The sequence below is a fragment of the Varanus komodoensis genome, unplaced genomic scaffold (assembly GCF_004798865.1).
Source record: "Varanus komodoensis strain SLA01 unplaced genomic scaffold, ASM479886v1 scaffold32, whole genome shotgun sequence".
NCBI classification, from domain to species: Eukaryota; Metazoa; Chordata; class Lepidosauria; order Squamata; family Varanidae; genus Varanus; species Varanus komodoensis.
The window spans coordinates 11,137,525-11,161,965 of NW_025335798.1; the positions used below are offsets into that span (position 1 = coordinate 11,137,525).

The 24,441-nt window shown below is 42.8% G+C and overlaps 1 protein-coding gene across 1 annotated transcript in view; it reads right to left on the bottom strand.

Annotated features, from left to right (window-relative positions):
* Positions 1-17,229, bottom strand: part of ADCY5 (adenylate cyclase 5) — a 276,967-nt gene extending 259,738 nt beyond the window's left edge. Inside the window, exon 1 of the mRNA XM_044438027.1 lies at positions 14,520-17,229. Within this exon, the coding sequence (XP_044293962.1) occupies positions 14,520-15,527 (1,008 nt within the window). The 5' untranslated portion in view covers positions 15,528-17,229. The remainder of the gene's footprint in view (positions 1-14,519) is intronic.
* Positions 17,230-24,441: the final 7,212 nt, after the last annotated feature.

Sequence of the window (24,441 nt, forward strand, 5' to 3'; positions counted from 1 at the left end):
ATGTGAAACTCCACCTGGCTTCAGAGCAAATTGAAGCTTTGATGATTACTTCAACAAGAGGAATAGCTTTGTGCAAGGCGAGTGTCAACCAGCCACAGAAAAATAAATATGCAATGTGTGTATGAGTGAGTGAATGTGCACATTGTCCCACTGGTTTTGTGATTTTTTTTACTACTGGTAACTGCTGTAGATGTGTGTGAGGGGACGGTACTATTGGTTACATAGGAGAATGCTGCAGTTCTGATTGTTTAAGTAAAAGAAAAACAGAAATAACTGCATATTCCGAATGACATAATTATGTAATTTATACGAAGTGAAAGAAAACTGGAAAGAGCAGAAGGATAGCTGCAAAATGGTGTTGCTCATAATGCCTATTATCACCCCGATCCTCCATCTGTTACCCTTGGTATGAATGAACTCATCCCATTTTTTAACGTAACAAATGTCTCCTCAAACAGTGTGAGGTGGGATGACCTGGAAATCTTATTTTTATGTATTTATTTATGTCCATAGTTCCCAATAGCCAAAAATTTCTGGGCAGTTCACAACACTGTCTTTAAAAAGATGTCTTAAAAACAACCATTAAAAAAATTTCAACTTTACAATTTTTTTAAATGGTTTCAAAAATTCCAAAAAAATTGACTAATGGACTGAATAGACCTGCTAATAGAAGCTGGCATGGGTCCCTTAATCGAGCCACTAAATAAGCCTTAAATGTTTTAAATGTTCCAGCACAGAGGGTTAACCTTAACCCGGCACCAAAAGAACATCAAGGTACAAAGGCCACCTGAGCCTCAGGAAGCAAAGATAGCTCAAAGAGGATCCCCAAGCTACAAACCTGCTCCTTCAAGGGGGCCATGACCCTGCCAAGAACAGGCTGAACACACACCATCCAGTTGGAGGAACCACACACCTGGATGCAGGCACAGAAGATAACCACTTCAGGAAAGCTGCTCTCCCAATCCAATATACCGTCTGGAAAGACAACATACCTGATTTACAGGATTTGGGTGTGGATTAATGGCACAAGAACAGGAGATTAAATCTATGTATGCAGAAGCTTTGAATTAAAGGTTATCGTTAGAGAACATGGATGCAAGCCACTTAATCTAATGTATATAGACTAAAGCACCAGTGTGGCCAGCAAGGGCCAGTTTCAAATGTTCGCCCAGGAGCAAAACTCACCAGGTCACCTTGGACCAATTGCAAGCTCTTGACCTATCCTACCTAAAGGGCTGAATCAAATGAGGGAAGCCATGTTTATAATCCTGAGTTCTACCTAGAATAAGAGTGACAGGTTTGGAGGTATAAAACTGCCTAGGAAGGCCTCAGCCGTTACAGGTGGCCTAAAAATACAAGTATAAATAAATCAATAAATAAATCATACTTATTTCCAGTATCTCATCAACCCAGTGATTCATCAACAATATTCTTACCATTAGATGAATCCTAACCTGTTCTTCTTTTTTTAGGAGAGCTGGTACAGAACAGGCCACTTTGACTTCAGGAAGAAGAGGGGCAGAAAAACAGGTGGCATCACCCCATTAATTGTTTGGACAAATTAAATTAATTTTTTCAAAGTAACTCCTTCCTTTGAGACCCTCCTCCAATTATACTCAATTAGAGATAAGGAAAGAAAGGAGTGAAGTAGTCGGCATACATCTGGGTTGTCTCACCTGCCATACTAATTGCCTCAGTGGGATAATAAATAGCTCACAAGTACACTACAAGATGGAACCAGAATTACTCTAACCCTGTGCAGAAAACTTGACTCATGTTACTACTCAAGACTCATCATAATGGAAGATAAGTAAAACAGGAGTAAAGTGGCAGTTGTTGGTTACATAAGTATTCGTCCTCTGAAGGAACTACTTGGTAGAAGTGCCTTGGGCAAAAATTGCAGCTGCAAGTCTTCTTGGGTGAGTCTTGTTCAGCTTTGGACACCTGGGTCCTGCAAACCTCATGGTACAACTACTCCAGCTCTGTCAGATTCTATACATACTGTTGGTGAAAAGCAACTTTCAAGTCTTGCCGCACATTTCCAATTGACTGCCCATACAAAAACATTCATACCAAAACTAAAACTTGTTTCTAAACCAGTCCAGTGTTACTGTGGCTGTCTGTTTAGGGCCACTGTCCTGCTAGAAGGTGAAACGCTGCTCCAGTCCTAGGACCTTTCAAAATGAGAGAATTGTCCTGTGTTTGGCTCCATACATCTCGCTCTTGATCCCGACAAGTTTCCCAGTCCCTGCTAAAGAAAAGTAGCTCCACAACATTATGCTGCCACCACATGCCTCACTATGGGCATCATGTTCTCAAAGCAATGGAAAGCCATGATGGCACTGCATCACACAGTATTCTGCTGCAAGGTCAAAACACTGAATTAGCCCCATCAGATCAGAGCACCCTTTCCCACGTGTTTGATGTGTCACCCACAAAGCTCTGCAACTCCACATGGGCTTTGATAAGGGTTTGCTTTAGCAATGGCATTCTTTTCACCATTCTTCTGTGCAGGATGCAGGTGACAGCTGTCCATGGACAGTGGCTGCCATCTCAGCTGTGAATCTCTCCAGCTCATTCAGAGTTGCCACTGGCTTCTTGGTTGCTTCTCTGATTAATGACCTCCTTACTTGGTTACTGAGTTTTGGTGGATGACCTTGTTAAGGCAGTCACAGTTCTTTCCATTTTGTAACCATGCTCCATGGGATTTAACCGTGTTCCAGGGGATGTTCATACTGTGATCTGGGACGATATGAACCTAACTGTTAATAGCCCAATCCTGAGTGGTACTTCTGTACAACTTTATTCTGGAGCTGTTTATGGCTCCTTGATCTTCATGATCCTCTTTGATTAGATAGGCTCTTCAAAAGAACTCTGCGACATTCCAAAAATGTGAGGATTTAGTCTGAGATCGAGTGGCACTAAAATTACACACAGGTGGACTCCATTCAACTAGCTGCTGCACAGCATGTACTGGGTTGCACCAGAGCTTATTAAGGCATTTAACAGCAAAAGGGATGAGCACTTATATAACCAACAAATGCCAGTGTTTTTGTCTACTTAACTTTAACAAGTTTTTGCAATAAAAATATTTACAATAAAAATATCTTGCATACATTAATTTAGATCCATTTCAATCTCAGCATGTAACACAACCAGATGTGGAAAAGTTCAAGGACAGGGTGGATACTTTTGCAAGCCTCACCAATTTGTAACAGGAATCTTAGTGCTCTCCTGTTTGTTTTGCTAGACATTATACGAGTTACAGAAATATGGCAAAATTCTCCTTGCCAAGTTGGCAGAAGAATATAATTAGCTTACCAAGCAGCTATACACACACTTTAGGAAATTACCTCTAGGGAAATAGTAGTCTATATTAATTAATGTGGCTCACACCATTGAGCAAAAATAATAGCTGTCAGAACTAAAAAGTGATTAACACTCTCCATTGTCACTGGCAGAAACACTGGGCAACTAATTTGAAGACCTTGTGGGTGTCCATTTTTTAAAAATCACTTATATGTTAAAAGCATGCAAAATTTGACTCTCAAGTATAAATGTATACTATCAAGCTGAACAGAGCCAGCACAGGCTGCAGAAAAAAGTATGCATTCCGAATTTCTTGGTTTCTGTTTCATCTAGTAAATTTCTTTCGTGCTGACAAAAATGCAAAAAAGGAACAGAGGAACCAGGAAAAGAGATAGCCTGTTTTCTAACCACTGGAATCCACTATTTTGCAGGAGGGTCTTGGAAAGATATGACCAAAGAGACCCAGAAATAGCATTTTTTGTCTAAATTCATACCTACAAGTGAGGAAAACATAGAAGGTGTGGGTGTTTTCTTTAAACAGCTTTGAATTTGGTTTGTATATTAAGAGCAGAAGTTACTGTCTACAGAGAATCTCTTGTACAAGCTCAACCAAATTCTGTAAGACGCTATGGAAAAGAAGGTCCCAGAAGACAATAGTTTGTTATTTTACGTAACTACTCATTTAACTTTATACTAGAGCCAATATGTTTGAAGAACTCCATATAATGTATGATATATGCATATTTCTCTCAATTGGTTTCATTAACTGTGAGCCAAAACAAAAAGCCTTTTATTATATAAGACAATAAGACAACAAGGGTGCAAAGAGAAAGCACAACAAATCAAGATTCTGCCGAATTTAAAACCAGGTCATACAAACAGTTCAGCTATAAATCAAGAGCATCTTTAACTTTGCTCAGTAGAAATACCTTGACTGATTTTGGCCTATATATTTTTAAAGCGAGGATTGTTGTTTCAAAGTTGTTGTTAACCAGACCACAGATTAGAAACAATGAAAAGATAACCCTGAGCTATACGCTGCATGATTAGCATGATGTTTAGCTTGGCTCTCAGACTCCTTGCCTCAAGATCAGAGGTGAGGCAACTGAGAATCAATGGTAAATTTTTCTATATGCAGAAATCTCCCCTTTCTTGATGCTAGGAGACCCTGGCAGTCATCCAGCTGCTGGAACTACAGCAGAGCAGCAGAACACAGAGGGTGCTTCTTCCTCCACCTTGCACCCCCCCCCCATATTCAACATTGTTCTGGATTCTGGAGCAGAAAGAAAGAAAGTCCCCTCACATGAGCAGGTTTCCAGTGTTATGACATGGAGCTTTGTTCCCTGGAGTTATCAGGCATTATTGTTACAAACTTCCTCTCCCCTTATCTTCAAGAGCTGGAATGCCCTGCCTACTTCTCTACATTCTAAGTCCCGGCTAGTACCGGTGTTAAAAGCAACTTTGCAACGTGGAACTAACTAGAACTTATTAGTACGTCTGTGCCCAGTGCTACGGGACTATCATTCTGACATATGTTCTGAAGCTTTTGGGCACATCTGGACATAATTGGCTTAGATCGAATGAAAAAGTGAATGCACTACCTACTGCTAGCTGGGAGCTCTGTTCTATGTGTAGCCATTTCTCAGGAGTGACTGGCTAAAGGACAGGATGAAGTATTCAGGCTTTCATGGAAACAGAAAGGGGGTTACTCTGGTAACTCAAGATCTGAGATGATACAGTTCTACTCAACATACCTTGAGTTTTCCTTTCCAACTGAGGCATGCTTCTATCTTTTTTGTGATACGTTTTTAGGATAACACTTTAGAAAACACACATAAAAAGGATGAGAAAACCTTTGAGGTACCCCATTTCCCACGGTTTACTGTTCTTTTTATAAACTTGCAGATAACAAAACTCTGGTACCTTGGACTGCTTTCAGAAAGCAACTTTTCTTGTCTCCTGATGTGTTCCAAAAATTAGAAAATAGCTGACTCTGACAGTTATCATCCAGAGAGCCTGAATATTTCTTAGACTTTGGCTTAGTAAAAATGAAAATATTGCAAACTTATTCAACACACACACACATTCCAGAAGAAGAAGAGAAAACTTATCTGAAAATATAGCATTGGTTCAGGATGTTCAGCAAGGTTTGTTTGGGTTTTTTTAAGGACGTTCCACCCAGGCTAGGGGGGAACGACATGTAACAATGTCAGAACCTTCAACAAAGTGTGTGAAAAGTAAAAAGCTGCTTAGAGGCAAATACCAACAGCAGGCAAGAAAGGAAATTAATTATTTGCTGAGCTTCCTTCATTAGGAATATGATAGCTATTTTAAATAATACCAACTACCCCTATAGAATAGTCATTTAATTAGGACTATGCTGGATGCCCAAACTCAGCATACTCCACTGCAAATATTACATTGCAGATAAATGAGTGCACTGATTCATTTTGAAAAGGCAGTCATTCTTGGAGAACGGGGGGTTGGTGATCCACAAGAGTGTGGGCCCAGAGATTCCATCTACCTCCTGTGGATAGAGGAAAGGTCATTAACCTGAACTCAAATTTATGAAGATGATCTATGCAAGCCATTGAACAACACCCATCGACCTTAATAATAGCCAGTGCTTACCTAGCCTCCTAATGTGTGCTTTAACAGGTATTTCTGTTTATTAAACAAGCCAATGGATGATTATCTGCAAAGCTTCAGGGGCAATCCCAGCGTTACCATACTTAAGGTTTGCTCCTTGAAGGCAATATACATGTTGGCAATCATTGCCCTTTGGAGCAGGGCTTCTTCTTAATCCATGAAAGTTGGAGGCTGAGAAAATACTTGCCAAGTTTCTGAAGATTCAGATTCCTTATCAGTGTAAAAGCGAAAACCAATAATTTAATGATGAATCCTGAGAGAAACTGGGAGCCAAGGCAGATGTTTTCAGGATGATCATATAAGGCTTATTACAGCTTATACTCATCAATTTCTGGACCTTCTTCACCATACAGTAGGCAAATGAAGCCCTTACAGTCCTGTTTAAGCATCATGTATCCCTGGACTCCCAAACAAACACAAACCCTTCAAAAATAGCTAATCCTTTCTGAAATCTACAACTGCCACTGTGTTAAGCATGTACAAAGGACCAGTACTTTCTGCACAGAGGGCAGTACAAGTACTGAACTTCTGACCAGATGCTTTTAAAACAAAATATAGAGGTGCTGCCACAGCTCTTTTATTGCCAGTTGCTGTGAAGGACAACAGTAATCAAAAAGGACCAGAGTTTGTGTTAATCTAAAAACAGATAAATGGCTTTGTAGATTATCAGCACTCAGTCCTGCAGACCTTGTGAAATTTTGAATCAGGCACCAGCTAGTACTGATAAACCATTCAAAGAGGTCCCTGTAGAACTGCAGTGATTTCCCAAATGCACTTCAATATTCTGCTAAGGACATAAAATGGTGCGCTCCAATATGATGTGATTTCTTTGCTTCTGCATCTCAACACTATTAGATACTGTGCATGAAAGAGCAGGGTCAGGAAAGGTAAGAATTGAATAGTAATAGTTTCCTAGAAAACTTAAGGATAACTTAATACAGTACATAAAGCAAATCTGATGAGACAACTGCTGTAAGCAAAGGCACAGAACTCATGAATGTCACAGTATGAACCCTAGCCCATGGTCTACCAATCTCAAGAAAAAAATGGAGGTTGCATGGCAAGCTGTACTATTGAAGAAATACTTGGACACTCCCAAACCACAAAGCAAGAGTCAAGGAAGTCAAACATCATATAATCAAATGAATTTATCCTTCAAAAGGTTGAATGTAGGATTGAGACTGTGGCTCAGACCTACGCAATTAATGACCTTCCAAGGTGAACAGAGAGAATCGGCCACATCTTGCGGCAAGAAGTGTTTATATTTTCCATCTTAGTTTTTACAGTTTGCAAAATTAAATAATTGTTTGATCTCCTCATGCCCTGCTGTAAAGTACTGCCTTTGGCTTGGGGGTGGGGTGGGAGGCACAAATAATACGTATGCAGATCAACTTAAAAATCCAGGGTTGGATTGTGGCAGAGTCCCAATTGCCTGCCCAAGAGACTGGATACAAGGCAAAGGCATGGTCTGAACCCCACCACACAAAGCAACTCTTATGAATGTACATGGTATTAATTTCTCTTTTTTTAAGTAAGAGGGGTAGGACACATTGATGTCTGTCCCCACAGAAAGAATAGAGGGACCCACAGGTGCCACCACGCTGCTTATTCCTGCATCAGAGTGTCAGAATGGGACACTCTGATTTCCACATGGCCATGAGGCTCCCTGGGAAGCTTTTGGTCAGTCACTGCCTCAGCCTCTTGGCCTAACCAACCTCACTGGGTGCTGTTAGAATAAAAGGGAGAGGGAAAACATGGACTCCATGCCCAAAACGCGGGGAGAGAATGAACAAATGCATTTGTTGTTTTCTACGTGATACTGCAGAATTCCATATAATGCCTCTTCTGTCATGGATTAACTGAATTGGTTTCATGTACACAACTTGATTTTTCGTCACTTAATAAGCACACTCAACTGTGAGTAAAGGAGGCGGCAAGAATTCAGGGGTTTGCAACAGTGGATCCACATACTGCGGTCATTTACTGATGGATGTGCATGTGTGGACCAGTCCAAATAAGGACCTCCCCAACAGCTGATCACTTCACAGGGAGAAGTTCTGTGCTGTTAAGCAGTGCTTGCAGCACCGACTGAATGTCCTGGGGCATCACAGAAGATGAACCACCATGCCTGGATTCTGATATCTCTGTGAACAGCTGTAGCACATCATCACTACTGCAACCAAATAACTGGCCAACTGTTTGAAAACCGGTCCAGGATACAATGTCTAAGAAAAATCTCCAGTGTTTAGTTGTTAATTGCATACCATGTACACTTAACGGCAGGCACTCATGAAGTTTCTGTTGCACTGGTCAAGGCAAAAATAAAAATAACATTCCAGAAATGTTCTGGCTTTATAAGAAGAGCCAGACCGGCTACAAGAGATAACAAGCTTCAAGTCACACCCAATTTACAAAGGAAAACAAGATGGAAAATGATACTTTGTTCACTTAACCTATTTCAATAATAGTCTGATAGCAAACATTTACATCCCAGTTGTGTAAAAGCTCTGCAAACAGTTGCCTTTGCTGCTTTCAGAATGGGTAGATTTATCATGGCGATAGTTCACTACCCATGAGACAAGCTAAAGAAAAATTGTAAAACTGTGTTCAGTGAGGTTCACTCCCAGGTAAGTGCATCCAGGACCGCAGCTTAAATGTGTTATGACAGTGAAAAGCCAAATAACAAACATGCTGTTCATTAAGTATAATGGATTACATTTTAATATTTCATGACAATCAACAAACCTCAGATTTTGGATAAGTTACTATTAGAATTATTTATTATTCCTCTGGAACTTAAAAAATGAAGCACTGTCTGGCCCTGTGATAATCATTTATTTCCCAGCATCTCTTAAGAGTAAAATGAGAGTAAGAATTGGTCACTTTCGCCAAAGTTGTTGTACAGCCACTGTGAGAGTTTGTTGTTGGAATCTCTGGTCTAATGTGATTTGGATGATGTAGATGTTCGCTTGCATACGCACGTACAGGTCACGGGGTGCTGCAGATAACTGACAGAACTTTGCTCTGCCTCCCAAATTTGCACCTGGCTCTGTTTTTAGGCTTCAAGGTTCTAGAAAACCCTAGTGTAAAATTTCACAAGCCTGTCCATCCCTGGATAGAAGTGATATTCAATCAATGCAACAGCTTTTTCTAACCGTTAGCTTGGACAACAGGGACTATCCCGCTGCAGTGAGTGTTATAAAAGACAAAATAAGTTCTTTCAAGTGGCTGCCATTGCACTGCAGCTAAGGGAATGCCTGAGCTATACGGCATGTATAGTTCAGGGACAAAGCCCCGCATGCCTGCCTTCACTATCATATAAAGCCATGATCTAGTTGAAGTCAGCCTCAGCCACATACACATTCTTGCTTTAACAACACCTGACTGGAAGAAAAAGAACAGCAAAAGAGGTGGTCAATTGATGGTATAAATTGGTTAGTTGACCGGCAGGCCAACACAAGTTTCTGGCTACAGTTAATATCTCATAACACAAAGGTGCTGGAAGCAAATGAATTAAGTCTGCCATAGCAACTTTTCTATCATATAGCTTACCATGAAGTCTCTGTTCTATTGCATAGGGTCTTTTTAGGCTGCTGTTGCAACTGTGAAGAACTTAATTAAGGCATACACTGCAGGAGGGCTAGGCAAACTAGCACCCCCAGATTCTTGGACTACAGTTCCCATCAGCTCCTGCCAGCATTACCAGTGCTAAGGAATTTTGGAAGTTGTGATTCAAAGCATCTGAGGGTACAAGCTTGCCTGCTCCTGCTAATTCATAGCATGAAGAAATGGTCCCATCAAATGAGATGGAAAACAAGATTTTTTTCCGGTTACAAATCTAGCAGATGTAGCATATAACTGACAAAGGGTGGTATGTGTCTGTATTACCATCAAGGATTTCCCCCTCTGAGGTTTACTCTGCTGTGCTACTACTTACAAGATCCCACTCAACAAGAAGCACCTGGGATTGCTTAATATTCATCTGAAATGTCAGGTGAGATGTCTTTGAAACAGTCACTTCAGGCCCTGTCAAAACTGACAGCACCCTTTCTTGCAGGGAAATCTATACATATCATGTGTGTACAGATATTCTTCCATCCCCGCCCCCAACACACACCCAGAGAGGAACAAGAAGGCTGCTACATCCACGGCAAAGCAAGTCAATGTATTATTGGATAAAATGTGTTTAATTAATGCAAGCCTGTAGGGAGAAGAGGCACCACACGTAGCTTGTTCTCATACATCAAGGGCAGAGCATTACAAGTGTTTATTGTTGTGACACAGGCTTTGGTAAAAGGTCTAAGCAGCTGGGAGCCTAGCCTGGATCGGAGAAGAGTTATAAAACAGAGACACATGATAGTGCAGCTGTTTCTAAACTATGCTATCAGAACTCTGCTGGGAAAGCAAAAGGGACGGAATAAAAATGCTGGGGGAAACAGTCTAATTGCTGTGACTGTCCAGGACACTGCCTGCTAATGCTAGGTAAATATTAATTCTAATACAATAGAACAACAAATCCTGCATCACTAAGTCACAGAATGATTCTGCACATGCGGTATGCATGCAAGTACCACCTTGGAATAGTGTTTATACTCCAGTGCCCAGTTGTCTCTTCCTCATTCTTTCTCTGTATACTGCACTCTGTTTTTTTGGAAAATTGCATGAGTACATTGCCTCTGCCGCTCAAAATGCATGTGTAGATATTTTTAGCATTGCACCAAAAATGTTGTCATAAAAAGAACTAACACTACTAGAACATACGACGCTATGGGTCTGCACATGCTGCTGAAACCCACCCACTCTGCTAAATATGTGATGAATTTTGAGATGAGCCGAAAAGCATTTTGCTAAGACTAGTGAAACTTGTCACAACTTACACACACACACGGGTGGATATTTTATAATGAGCCCAGTAGATGTGGAATAACATGAGGGATTTAAATCACACAGACTGGAGTGTAACAATTCCTCATGCAATATAATAGGATTCTGACTCTACAGTTCTTGGTAGATGTAGTACCATCAGGAATGCCTCAAAATAAGAATGAGAGAAACAGAATATTTATAGGTATAATCACATCTTTCTAATAAATCGCAGATATTTACCACATGCTGTACCATCCCATGCATGTCTGTTTACTCCAAAGTAAGTCCTCTGAAGTGCAAAGTGATTTACTCCCAGGTCAGTACATACAAGAGTTCCAGCAGTGATTAGCATCAATATATGAAAATTGTTACAAGAGAGTGAAATGAAGACCGAAAAAAGAGCAGGTGAAAAAACATGGACATAATATGATTTACTTGGCCTTTATCCTTCTCAATTTTTCTTTTTTTCAACACAAAAAAGAAACCCAAAGAAAAGTATATGCATCAACAAGACAGTGTCAAAGAAAAATTAGATTTCCATGGTAACAAGCTACAGCCTAGGTAACAAAAGGCCTGTTAACAGTTGTGAGGCAGTTGCTGATACTGATTTTAGTATCAGATGGCTTTAAGCATAAGCGCTTGCCTTCAGCCTAGAAAACAACAGGTTGGATCAGGTACCAACTCTGCAGTCCTTATTAAACAAAGACTGGAAGAACTGTCCCACACTTGGAACCAGGGTGAATAAAAATCAATGATTTTTTAAAACAATAAAAAAATGGATTTTCAAAATTTAAATTGGCTTTTATCTAAATTGGATTTAAAGATAGTTTTCTTTTTAAGATACATTATAGCCCAAAGGTCATGTAATAAGGATCCATTTTTAATTATGTAACATGACTCTGTATATTCATGCTATGTGTAAATTTTTTGGAAAATGAATGCTGTTAATCCATTCACAATGTCATGCTCTTCCAGAGGTTTTTCTAAGATTATTAGGTATTTTTTTCTATCTGAAAGATATTATCACAGATGCTTGGTTTTATAGTTCACAGAATTCACAGAGATCACATGCCACTTCTGCCCAGCAAAAATGTTATAAAATAAACAGTTGAGAGAAAGAACTTAGTCTCATTTCTCCTTTGCAAATCTATATATACTGAATCAACCCCTTACCTCTTCCCTCTTAACAAAAAAAAAAAAACAATGAATAGAAGAAGATTGTTGGGAGCAGAATAGGTCTGCACAAGAAGTTAAGTGTGAGGAGGAGGGGCAAGCAGTAAAATGAAAGTGAAACCCTTTGAGGAGAATACTCCAGACGTCTTTGGATCTTTTTGTGTATCGTATTATTCTTCCTTGGAGGAGGAAAACTATAATGGCAACAAGCTGTAAAAGAGACCCAATTTGGGAAAATTTCAGTTAAGTTCCTCTACCTACAGTGCAGACAGGCAGGCATGCTAATAATGCAGAAAACCATGAATTAAATCTAGTCTTACTGACTAGTGATTGAAATTGATTTGATTTAAATCAAATCCACCCTGATTTGAACTCAGCTAAAAAGTCCAGTAGCACACATGATTCATATGGCAGTAATCAGGGCCTGTAGGATGCTGCTGACTAAAAATTCTTAGCCTTTATATAGCACGTTTCGAGCATCTCAAGTACTTCACAGACACTGAGCCAGTTCACAGTGTCAAAACATCTCTGGGTATGTGGTGAGCAGTTCTTTGGCTCATGCAACTCCTTTCCATTCTTCCTCTTGCTTCCTCTAGCACAAGCTAGTGTTTGCCAGTACATCTGCCAATCTACATCCAATCTGGGTTCAGAGAGCAAAAGCAGTCCATCCTTTGGCAGTTCAGGTAAGGTGGACTATGGCTTGTAATAAGCAGGGCAGTAAGTCAATCAGACCCCCTGAGGGGAGTGCACAAGTCAGTTTCTCAGTGCCTTACAACAACCCTCTGAAGTAGGCGAGTATTATCATCTTCACCTTGCCCAGACTTGCTTTAAGTCTGATTACTGAGAGTTATAACTGATTTAAACCAGGGATTTATTTGCATGTGTTCTTAAGCCATGAACTTGTGAGAAGTCTGCAAATGTCTATTCAAAGGCAATAAACAAAAGGCATGAAAAGAGTTTACAAGCTAACTATAGAACTGGAGGCAAGATATGAGACCCTTGTTTGCTTGTTTGGTCAAGCATGGGCTTTGTTTAAACCACTTCACTGACAATGATTCAGGTGTGTGTTTGAGGAAAAAACAGAATTACCTGCCAAAGTGATATTTCAACAGCTCCAGCAATTTCCAAGGTCAGGAGAAGCTTATACTTACAGCCATGCCTCTAACACAAGGGACCTTTGTTTTTCTGGAGTGCGAGGCAGGTATTTTAACCAGAGAGAGTACTTTATCAGCTGGTTCTTACCAAAATATTTTGTTATATACATAACAAGCATGGTCATTTTTAGGAAACATTTCACAACACATGGTTTAATTTTGTTGTCCCCAAACCAGTTAAAATAACCACGCACAGAGTCTTGATGTTAAGTCCTTAGGATATAAAAGAGAGCCATGTGCGAAAGCATCCAAGTCACACATCACATATGCCCTTTAGTTACAATCACTAATGCTCTTTTGCAGTTGTGTATATGAAGACCTGGTACTGCAGCAGGTGGTTCTCAACATCCGATCCCTGCTTTCATGAAATGAATGCCTGCTCATCAGAATGACAAGCAACATAATGGCAACAGTATTCTGAGAATTATATGCCAGCCACTGCTACACACAAAACATCTGTTGTTAGTAAAAAGAAATGCCGTATTTTTCGCTCTATAAGATGCGCCTGACCATAAGACGCACCTAGTTTTTAGAGGAGGAAAAAAAATATTCTGCATCAAATGGGCACATAATCACAGGCACATTCCCCATCACTTCCCCATGGGCTGCACATCTGACAGACTTACTGCACACACATATTTGCTCGATAAGATGCACAGACATTTCCCTTTACTTTTGAGGGGGGGAAAAGTGCGACTTATAGAGCACAAAATACGGTATATCTTCGTCTGTAGAAGTTAGGCTGTTTTGGAAATATTTCATAGAAAGTTTTCTGGCCTAAATTCTGTTCCAGGCAGGAATAAATGTACAGCCTTCATCCCATATAAGGGCTTTTTTCCTGTTAGCTTGTAATATATAGTAACTGGTCAACCTGTCTTTCCAGGTAAACTTCATCTCTCCTAGTTGAGTGCTACAGAATGTAGTGCCGAGTCTTACACTAAAGCTGTTCTTCAAGAGTAGGAAGCTACCTTTCTTTCCTGACCAGCTATGAAATCCACTTTCACCATGTTTTTTGGCGAATGAAGGATGTGGGTTAAAAATTCAGCAGGCCCATGATCCAGTTACAGCTGATCTCTATTTTCTTATGTTAAGACAAACAATGTTATTCAGTGCCAAAGCACCAGCAAAAGCAGCACAGGGAAACTGAACTCAGAAGGTTAAAAGGAATCATAGCATCATTGCCGCCACCACAATCAACAATCTACAGCCACACACTTTGGGACCATCTATAAACTTGGGTTGCCACAACAGGGCTAAGTATTCACAGCCCAGTTCCCAGCAGAGCAGTGTTCCAGTTTCCTCAATGGAATTAAGCCTAATTGCTCTTAGTGGTCACAAGCCCCCATAATACCCAAAACTCTGTCTTACCTGTTTCAATAAAAATTCGTCTTCTGCATTAATTTTGAGAGAAATGGCCAGGTGAATGGCAGACAACACTACACCACTGATAACGGCAGCCCTCATCCTGACTGGCAGCAAGGTGTAGATGCTGTAGATGAAGAAGACAGTCCACCAGATGCCCTCCGAGGCACTCCTGGGCTGCATCAGCAAGCAGCCGACCACTTGCACCGCCAACACCACCAAAATGACAGAGTAGCACATGAGCCACATATGGTCCTGGTGGAAATCATTGCGATTGCAGACAGCACCCAAGGTCACCATCAGCAGGATGGCCAGAGACAGCACCACCACATAGGGCACCTGGTAGTGGCCATGGACTGTGTGGAAGAGCAGCATGACCAGACACACCAAGACTAGCACTGCCATCAGCATGGTCAGGCTGCTCTGATTGAGCCGGAAGAAATAGCGCTGGTAGAGGTGCTCCAGCTTTTCTGACTGGAACTTCTTCGACCTGAAGATGTGCAGCAGGCTGCCACAGCAGCTGCCCATGGAGAAGGCCACCTCAGACCCAGCCTCGTCGTCCAGCTGGTCCTCCTCCTCTGCCAGTTCATCAATCTTGGCCTTGATTCGCTTCTCCTCCAGCCCCAGCTCCACAGACCGCGGACGCACTTCTCCCTGCTCCCCACCGTAGCGCCTAGGACTCGTGGCAAGGGAAGGGTCTCCTGCCCTGCGTGATGGCAGGCTCCTGTCGTCCCCATGATCCTGCCACGCAGATTTGGACCTGAAGCTCATCATCCTGCAGCCAGTTACCCCATGGTTCCTGCTGCTCGGCAGATCATACTCTTCCTCACTCCTCCACCTGCTTGCCATACGCGATGCTTTCTTGACTGAGGCCCTGGAAGGAGGAGGGTAGGAATATCCATTGGCTCTGGAGTCAGCTTCTCCCCAGGCAGAGCGATGCTGTTCTGCACCTCCACCACTGGGCGCAGTAGGGGCTCCAGACCCCGGAGGGCTGACACTGTTAGAGCGGGACATGCCCTGCTAGGGCAGAGGATAAGGAGGAGGGATTGTAGAACAGGCTATAAGGCAGGGAGAGGGAATCAACCACATGGAGTCCCACTCATGGCAAGGAAGAGCCGACGCTTCCCAGCCACATCTCTCACACTATGGCAAGGAGTACAGTGTCAGGGGGAGGCATACAGAGAGGCAAAATTTCAAGCACTTTTGACACGTTCGTCCTGCCTGACTCCAATTAAAACAAAGTTCCCAGTGATAATGGAATTCAAATTGCTCTTTGAAGCCAGCTGGACAGCCCGTTGCATCCCCTTCCCTCCAGAGGATGAGAATAGGTCAATTCTTTCTGCCTGCAGGCTTTAAATAGCTACACACAGAGCTAGGAGGCAAGCTCCCCTCCCTATGGAAGGTTGCTCTTCTGGCAGGCATTCCTGTTCTGTCATTTTCTCTCAAGTCTGCGGTGCTTTGGCCACTTGCTGGCGCATGAATAACTGAGAGCACGACACTGGCATGCATAGAAAGCAAAGGAGGAAAAGGCACCTAGATTACTACTGTTCTTCCTCCTCCACCTTAAGCCAAGATCATCATCTAGCAGGAACGCAACTTTGCAAGCATCAAGAGGCCACCACTGCAAGTCCTTCTTTTATCTCTGGTCAGGGCGATCCTCCCACTGCAAGAGGGTCTGGTAGTCAGCAAGGTACTAAAGAGGCAGCATATCCAGTCGCTTGAAATACTCCCGGGGAAGCAATGCGAAACCACCCAGAATCGTCATTCTGAATGTTGCCCTAGTGGGCAACTACCTATTCGTGGGTCATCTGGAGAGATGTTGCAGTGGGCAAGCAAAGGAGCGGCGCTGGAGGCACTTGAAAGCCGGATGGGTCATTGTTTGTTCCCCTCCGATTTCGAGAAGGTGCCCCTGCCAACTGGTTTGGAGAACCACAAACAAGCCGACCACCCCAAAGCCTTTTGGCTAGTTCTTCCTCCTCAAGGCGAGAACGGCCGCGCTGCAACGGGGAAGGGAAAAGCGGAGAGCAGCGAACCCCAAAGCCTCGGTTGACGTGCGTGTATTGGAAGCCCCCGACTCAGATCAGAGACCGCCTCGGGCTGAGCATCCTCTCCCCTGCTCGGGTGAGCCAAACGGGTAGGACTGCTGAGACTGCTGGGACGGCAATGCTGTTTGCCCTTGGGATGGATGGAGCATTAACCCCCAAAAGATGAACCAATCAATGAATCAGTGGCGAGCCGAACGAGGGCGGGGAAGAGAGAGGAAGAGCAGGGGGCGCTTGGCAGGTCAGAAGAGGGGAGATCCCCTTTCCCAGATCATCTCTCCCGCGAGCAGGTAGATCCGTGGAGGTGTTGTCCGCCAGAAAGCCGAGGTCGCGCTGCTGCCTCCGCGCGAGGATGCGCTGTCTCCACTGCAGGGAGCAGCAGCAAGGGCGACCACGAGCGCGGCACGGAGCGGCGCGGCACGGGCGGCCGGCGCTCTGAGGCTGAAGCTGCGAGGCCAATGCAAACGGAAAAGAGGCGCAAGAGGCGCGCCCAGGGCGCCGAGGCGCTGCTTATTCACACCACACCCGCCAGCCGCTGGGTCTCAGTGTATCGGCGCGCACGGTGCGGGGAAGGCAGCCTTCCCTCTCCCCCACGGGCGGGCGGGCGCGCTCGCTGTCCTCCTCGCCCCGCGCAGAGCTGCCGCCTCGGCCTTTTCTGGGAGACGACACAGGCCGGCTTCCCCGCGCGAGGCTCAAGCGCGGCGGCGGCGGCGGCGGCGGCGGCCGGCTCATGTGCCCGCGCGCGCTCACACGCTCCTCTCCTCCTGCTTGCGGCGAGCAGGCGAACCCGCCCCTTTCAAACCGGCCTTTGTACTGCCCCTCTTCAGCCCCGGCGACTGCCCGGCACGGCTCCGCCCGGGGCTTGAGGCGGTTGGCTGAGCTCGCCGCCGCCGCTTTGTGCCATTGGGCGGCTTGGGGAGTTTGATCGGAGGGATCAGCTCCGTAGCCAATCCATTTAGGAGGAAAGAGGTGGGGAACGTGAAAGCCGCGGCGCGAGCGGCGCCTGCATCTGCAAAGAAGAAAAAAATAGAAAGGAAAGGAGAGGAGAGGAGAGAAAGACGCGCGGGGTGCGTGCATGCGTGGAAAAAATCGAGGCTATTTTTAACTCCTCCGGGGCGTCGTTGCCGCCTAATTAACTGTGGAGTACTATCCCATGCGGAGGGCTGCGAAGCGCATGTCTGCGTACTGCAGCCGCACTGGTGCTGCCACGCACTTCTCTGCTGGGAGCACGCTGGGGATACTCGCCCGGATCGAGCGCGCGAATTGCCTTACCCTGAGGCAACGCAGGCCCGCGCTCCCGTCCGGAGGGGCAGCCGGCCTGCCTAGCACCGCTCGGCGTGGCGACTGACGCCGAGACTCAGCGCGGGACCTTCTGCATTCACAGCCCGCGCTGTGCGTGGTTGCTCCGCAGCCGTGAATAGCTGTCTTTGCTGGCCGGCTTTGGCCCCTTGTGGGGGACTGACTGTGGTAGGCCAAATTAACCCGTCCATCCAAGTTTGTGCCCTGCAGGAGCAATAGGAACTTAATGAACTTGACTGTCTCAAAAGACTTGTTTTAGCTGAAACTGAGGTTTCATACACCTTTGATTTCACGCTGCTGTTCTAGCCCCTAACAATATTATCTGGCACAAACGGCAAAACACTCCCAAATATGCTTGTTTTTAGCATCTAGTGAAAATTGCCTGACTCTCCAGATGTGAAATTTTAATCCATGTTCTTAAAATATACATTCTACATTGTTTTTATTTCTTTAGTTTTGCTCTGTATAGCCACCCCAACTCCTAGGAACAGTTTGTTGTTTTGTGCCATCAAGTTGTTTCTGACTTAGGGTGACCCTATGAATGGAAGCCCTCCAAAATGCCCCCTTCTTGACTGCCCTGCTCAGCTCTTGTAAACTCAAGCTGTGGCTTGCTTTATGGAATTAATCCGTCTTGTGGCCTGTCTTATTTGCCTTCAGCTTTCCCTAGCCTTATTGTTTCCAAAGAGTCTTGCCTTCTCATGATGTGCCAGAAGTACCACTTCTTCAGTTGCTTCCAGGAAAGTTCTTGCTTGAGCTGATTATCATTTTCTGCCCTTCCAGAGTATTAGCAAAGCTCTCCTCCAATACCATGTTTCAAACGCATCAATTTTCTAACTATCAGCTTTCTTCACTGTCCAGCTTTTATACACATACATAGTGATCAGGAATGTAGTGTGGACAATCTTGACCTTCATTTCCAGTAGAACAGCCTTACACTGATTAGCTTTTCTTGTTATTGTTACATTTCATTATATCCCACCCTTGCTCCTCTTGTGAGGAGCCCAAGGTGGCTTACACACTTTTCCTCCACACCATTTTTGTTCTCGTAATAACAACCCTGTGAGCTAGTCTAAGCTGGGAGTCCGTGGCTGGCCCAAAGTGAACTTCATGGTTGAGTGGGGACAAGAACCGGGATTTCCTGGGTTCCCAGATCAGCACTATAACAACCACACCACACCACTTTAGTACATTCACTCCAAGATGTTTAACTGCTCCATTTCTTGTTTTAGTTCCACTTTGCCTTGATTCCTACTTCTCATGCCCCATGTTCCAATCGCCTGTGTCCTGCAGCACTGGACTTTCCTTTTGCCTCTGTGTGGGTCAAGCTTCCTTTCAGCTTTGCTCTAGTTGTTTCATTAGCACTATTCATACTTGCTCTTCCCCAGTAGCTGGCTGGGTGCATCTTGACCTGGGAGTCTCACCTTCTGCTGCTATCTCGTTTCATTTTGGATTATTTCATCATAGTGCTTTTAAGGTAAGCAATATTCAGAAGTAGTTTACTTTTTTTGCAGTACTTACTGGAGTTAGCTTGAATGGCACTGCCATTGTCTGTGAAGGATCCCCCATCAGTGCCTCCTTCAACTACCACTGCTGCTCTTCAGGAGTTTCTCCACACCATCACCATTAGAAATAGCGGCTAGCTTCTGCTGATTCTCCTCCGTGGCATTGGTCCCGGCTTCTCTGGCACTCTCAAATCCCCTCATGTTAACGTGTTGATCCAAGAGGGAGTAGGTGTGCCATTATCTGAACTCTGAATTCATTGTGTTGTCTGTCACTCTGTATCAGAGTGAGCCTGCCTAAAAGCAAGCTCACTGTATCTAACATTTTCAATTTACGAACTTTTCTGATATATGGCTTTATCTGAACATTCTCTGAATTTTATTCATTATCTGAAATGCTAGCTGAAGACATCACTGGCATGAGGACAAGATCTCAGTTTCTCAAAGTAACACCACAGTAATTGTTGATTTAACTGTTTGCCTCATTTATACCAATTAGTGCCTGTTTCAGATATTTATATGTTTTATCTATTTTAATTTATAATTTGTTTTACTTTTAAACAGCCACATCTTTTTGTCTCAGTGTTATATGGCACCTATCAACCATCATCCCTTTGTACTTCAGGGTCCTTTCCTATCAGACAGTTGCTTTTAGATTAGGGTAGGCTGGGCTATGCTATTAAAAAATTTTATCAGGAACAGAATACTGAAATTAAATCGAGAGCCAGTGTGGTGTGGTGGTAAGAGTGTCAGACTATGAACCTGGGAGATCCGTTGTCTAGTCCACACTCAGCCATGGAGCTCACTGTGTGACTTTGGGCCAGGCAGGCACTCTCAGCCTAATCTAACTCACAGGTTTGCTATTAGGAGGATAAAATGGAACCATATAAGCTGCTCTGGGCTCCTCACAAGAAGGAAGAAGGCCAGATATAAATGCAATGTGGTGGTGGTGGTGGTGAAAGTTCTTTGCCAGTATTATTCCACTGTCTGAAAGCCAAGTCATTTTTAGTCTTAAATAAAGGCATTCAGTGTAAGAGAATGGAGTCTTGATCAAATTATTTTCTGTTTTTTACCTTGGTGGATTTCTTAATTATAATCCAAATTATAGTTCCATAGTTTCTTGGTATAATTCTAAGATAAAAAAAACAGCAAAAATTCTCTGCAGCATCATTCTGAATAATTAAAACACCAAAGCCAGTAGAAATAATACCTGCTGGGGTCATAAGACTGTCACTGAAGAATGACTCTTGAGAACTTGTCAGCCCCTGCTTCTCAGATCAAGTTGATTAGGAAAACATCCAAGTGCAGAATACTGAATTCTGAAATTGCTAAGATAAACACATTTACTGCAAGAACAGGCTCATGCTCATAAAAGACCTTCTAATCTACTCTCTATAGCAAGTTAGGGGCAGCCACCCTCTTATCCGTCATGTCTGTAAGGAAACAGAATCCAGATCATAACTGCCTCCACTAAAAACCCTTAAGAGTAACTCTGCTCCATTAGTAATATTTCATGAAGTAGAATCTGTTAGGTCACGAGTCTTCACTTGATAGATTGTGAAGCACAACTGCATCCTAACCTGAGCTCAGCTCTGTCACACAAGTAATGCCAAAACCATCTTCTGTAGGGAGAAGGGATTTTTGCCCTATGCCTTGGCTAATGTGCTATGGCTGTGTTCTGTTCCTCCACATTGTTCAGCATCTACACAAAGCTAATCACTATGCAGATGAACATCTAGCTCTATCATTTTTATCAAATCCAGGTCAGGCCGGTTCTATTCTGAATCAGTACCTGGGTCTAGTAATGGATGGGATAAAGGCTAAGAAATGGATGGGTGATTTGATATTCTTATGTTGTATTTCATTGTGAAACAGAGAGCTATTAGTCCATGTCAAGATATAATAAATGATAAAAAAGTCTTTAATTAAAAGTTGTTGTGACATTGAAGGCTCAGGTAAAATGTAGTTCCCATGCTCAGGAAGATTATAGACCACTGTGGAATGGTACCTTTTTCTGTCATACCACAGTTGTGAACTCCTCTCCAGTGACGCCAGCCAAGCCCAAACCAGAAGGGCAGAAGGCAACTGAGCATGTTTTCCAGAGACACATTTGTGTTGCATATCATTGTTTTTTGTACTTTTATTGTTTTAGAATGTTTATTATAATAATTACTTTGGATATTACAATCTTTATTTGCCTTGGCAATTAATATATCATAAAAACAGTGTGTCTGGGGCTTCTTGCCAGGAAAGGCAGTAAAGCAGTGCTGAACTTTATATCTAAAAGAAACCCGCCCAAATGAGGCTAGTTTACTACCAAAGTATACCAAAGAAAACTGCTACGGGTGTTACAGGCCTAGGTTTCTGTTGGCTGCTATCATTTGAAGCTGGTCCAAGTCGCACTGAGCTCAACCTGGGTCAATAACAACTGTTAGAAATCAAGGACATCAACAGGCTTGGGTAGTCCTGTGTTTGTTTTGTACAACATCCTTATAAAAGTAGGGATTTCTACTTCTTGTCCTAGATATGGAACACAAATATTTGAATCTTTCCATGTATCAGAAAAGAATGTTTTCCTTTTTTCTTTAGTCCTGTCATGTGCTATCTTCCTGATCTTGAAATGCGCCACATATTGATGGGCAGATGTGCATAAGAGTGCTCTGGAGTTTGGTTGCTTAATAGAATAATTTCTTTACCACCCAATAGGCAGTTCACAACCATTTCTTGAGTGTAATAAAAAAGGTTACAATACAAAGTGATAAAATAAAAATGAAGATACAATAAAGCACAATAGAAAATTTCAGTATACGTGTTTGAAACATTCTAAAATTTGAATATATAGTATTTAAAACAATAATCAAAAACAATTTCAGTAAAAGTAGACCTAATTAAAACAACTGACATAATAATCATATGCCATTAAATGTCTGGTGACAGAGAGCAACTAATCTGACTCAGAAAATGTCAGTGTTGGTGCCAAATGTAAACATATTTGTAGGCTCTTGTAGTTTTTTGGTGTCAATCAAAACTTTTAATAACACAGGTTGTTCTAAATCTGTAAATACAGCAGAACAAAACCTAGATTCTGCTAAAAGTTTCCATGGTATATTTTGTAATGCAGCTATAGATGACAATGTATATTTAGCTTACAAAGCAGAGAATGGGAAAAAAGTATCAGGGCTGACAAGCTGACCAAAGGAAAGATCAGTCTGTTTTGGCCATTTTTAAAAATCTGAGCTTCCCCTATAAAGTTAATTTTGCATGTGAAAATATGTTAAACCAAAATCAAGGTGAAAGTATAAGTAGCTCTCTAACTACCACAGCTGGAGGGGCCCATTACCTGCCCTGATAGGGTAAGAACCCAGCACAGTCCCACTGGGAAGAGGATTGAAAAATGAAAATTCCAGAACAAACCAGGGAGCGGAATCTAATTTAAGTGGAAAAGCCCAAGTATGCCAATAAATAGGCCCAGTGGTATAGAGAAAGGTCAGGGAAGGCAAGATCTACCCTCTTTAATCAGAAGTTGCATTCAAGGATGTTCATGGTGAAGTGGAGCCCCATAAACTTTATGAAACAAAGCAGTGGACTTCTGAAAGCACTTCCTAGATATAATGGAATACCATGTACAGCATACACAATTTGAGATATATTTGTTTTACATGTATTTACTATATTGTGTAAGCTTAACTTTACAGATGCCCATCTGTAAAAGTCCCTTGATATCCCATTAATCAGCTTGCCCCATTTTAACTTAATCTTTTGTGATAAGTGTCTAGGGGAAGGAACTCCCAGGTAAATAATTAATTCTTCATAGAGTCTAACTTACCAATTTAGACAGTACAATATGGGGTGCACTATCCAACTTTCACCAGTTAATAGCTTAAGAGCAGATAATTGTTCAAAATCATTAATTGTCAGCGTCAAGGTTGGAATTGATGGCTGGAGTTTCAAAATAAATGATAGAAGATTATCAGCATGGAGAATAACTTTATTACTAACACATTATGCACAAATCATGGATAGTGGAGTTTTGTGTGATAGCACACACCAGGGATTCCAAACTTAAATATCAATGGGGAAAGAGGACATCCCTGTCGAATACCTCTAAACCACCTCAGATTCCATCAGCTGGGCTGCTGCTCCACATAGCAAGCAGACCTGAGCGTAGCAATTTCTATGTATACAAGTTCAGTGTTCTTCCTAAAATAGAGACCCAGCAGTAAAGATAAGCAGAAAGTGAGTGGATCTCCAGATGTTTTACATTTCCTTTTCCATCAGCTCTTGTCAGTATGGTCAATATGGAAGCTGGTCTAAAACAGTATGGAAGCTGGTCTAAAACAGTTGGAGGTCAAAGATGGGATTGCTGCCCATCCTTGTCTTCCACAACTGCAATCCAGCAGCAATAATATTTGCCATCAAGGTGGAACCAGTCTGCATGCTGAGATCAGAAACACCTTATTTGTGGTTCAGCAAACATGCACTGGCAGTTTTAAGAGACTATTACATTGCAGCTCTTTCGCATTACGGATGACTAACAGACTTCTGTGAACTTCTGTTTCATAATGAGCCAGTAAAAGACTGGACTCCTCCAAAGTCTCTATGCACATTTTTTTCTTTTTGTGGTTAGTTACATTTTTGCATGTATGTATACTTCTCAATGAAATAAGACAAGAGCAATCACAGGTAACTGATTAACAGGATACAAAATTAAGTAAGATTCAATAAAAGGGAAGGCTTATAGTTCAGTAGTTCGATCCCTGAGAAAGAACCCTACCTGGAACCCTACAAAGTGTTGTGTGTGCACGTTCCGGCAAATTTCAGGGGCATGCACAAGGAGCTGACCATTTTGGCTGGACTGACAGCTCAGACTGTGATAACCAGATGTTAAAACTGACCCAGTTCCAGCTGCAGTCCAAGGCCCTGTATACCCACCAGTGCCTGCTATGGGAGACTCATTCAAGGGCAGCTGAGGGGCCCAATCAACCACCCGTGGGAACGAGGAAGCACGCCAACATTGTGAGGGAAGAAATTTAGAGATGGGGAGACTACTGGATGGCATACTCCATACTCTTAAGGAGGTGAACTTGA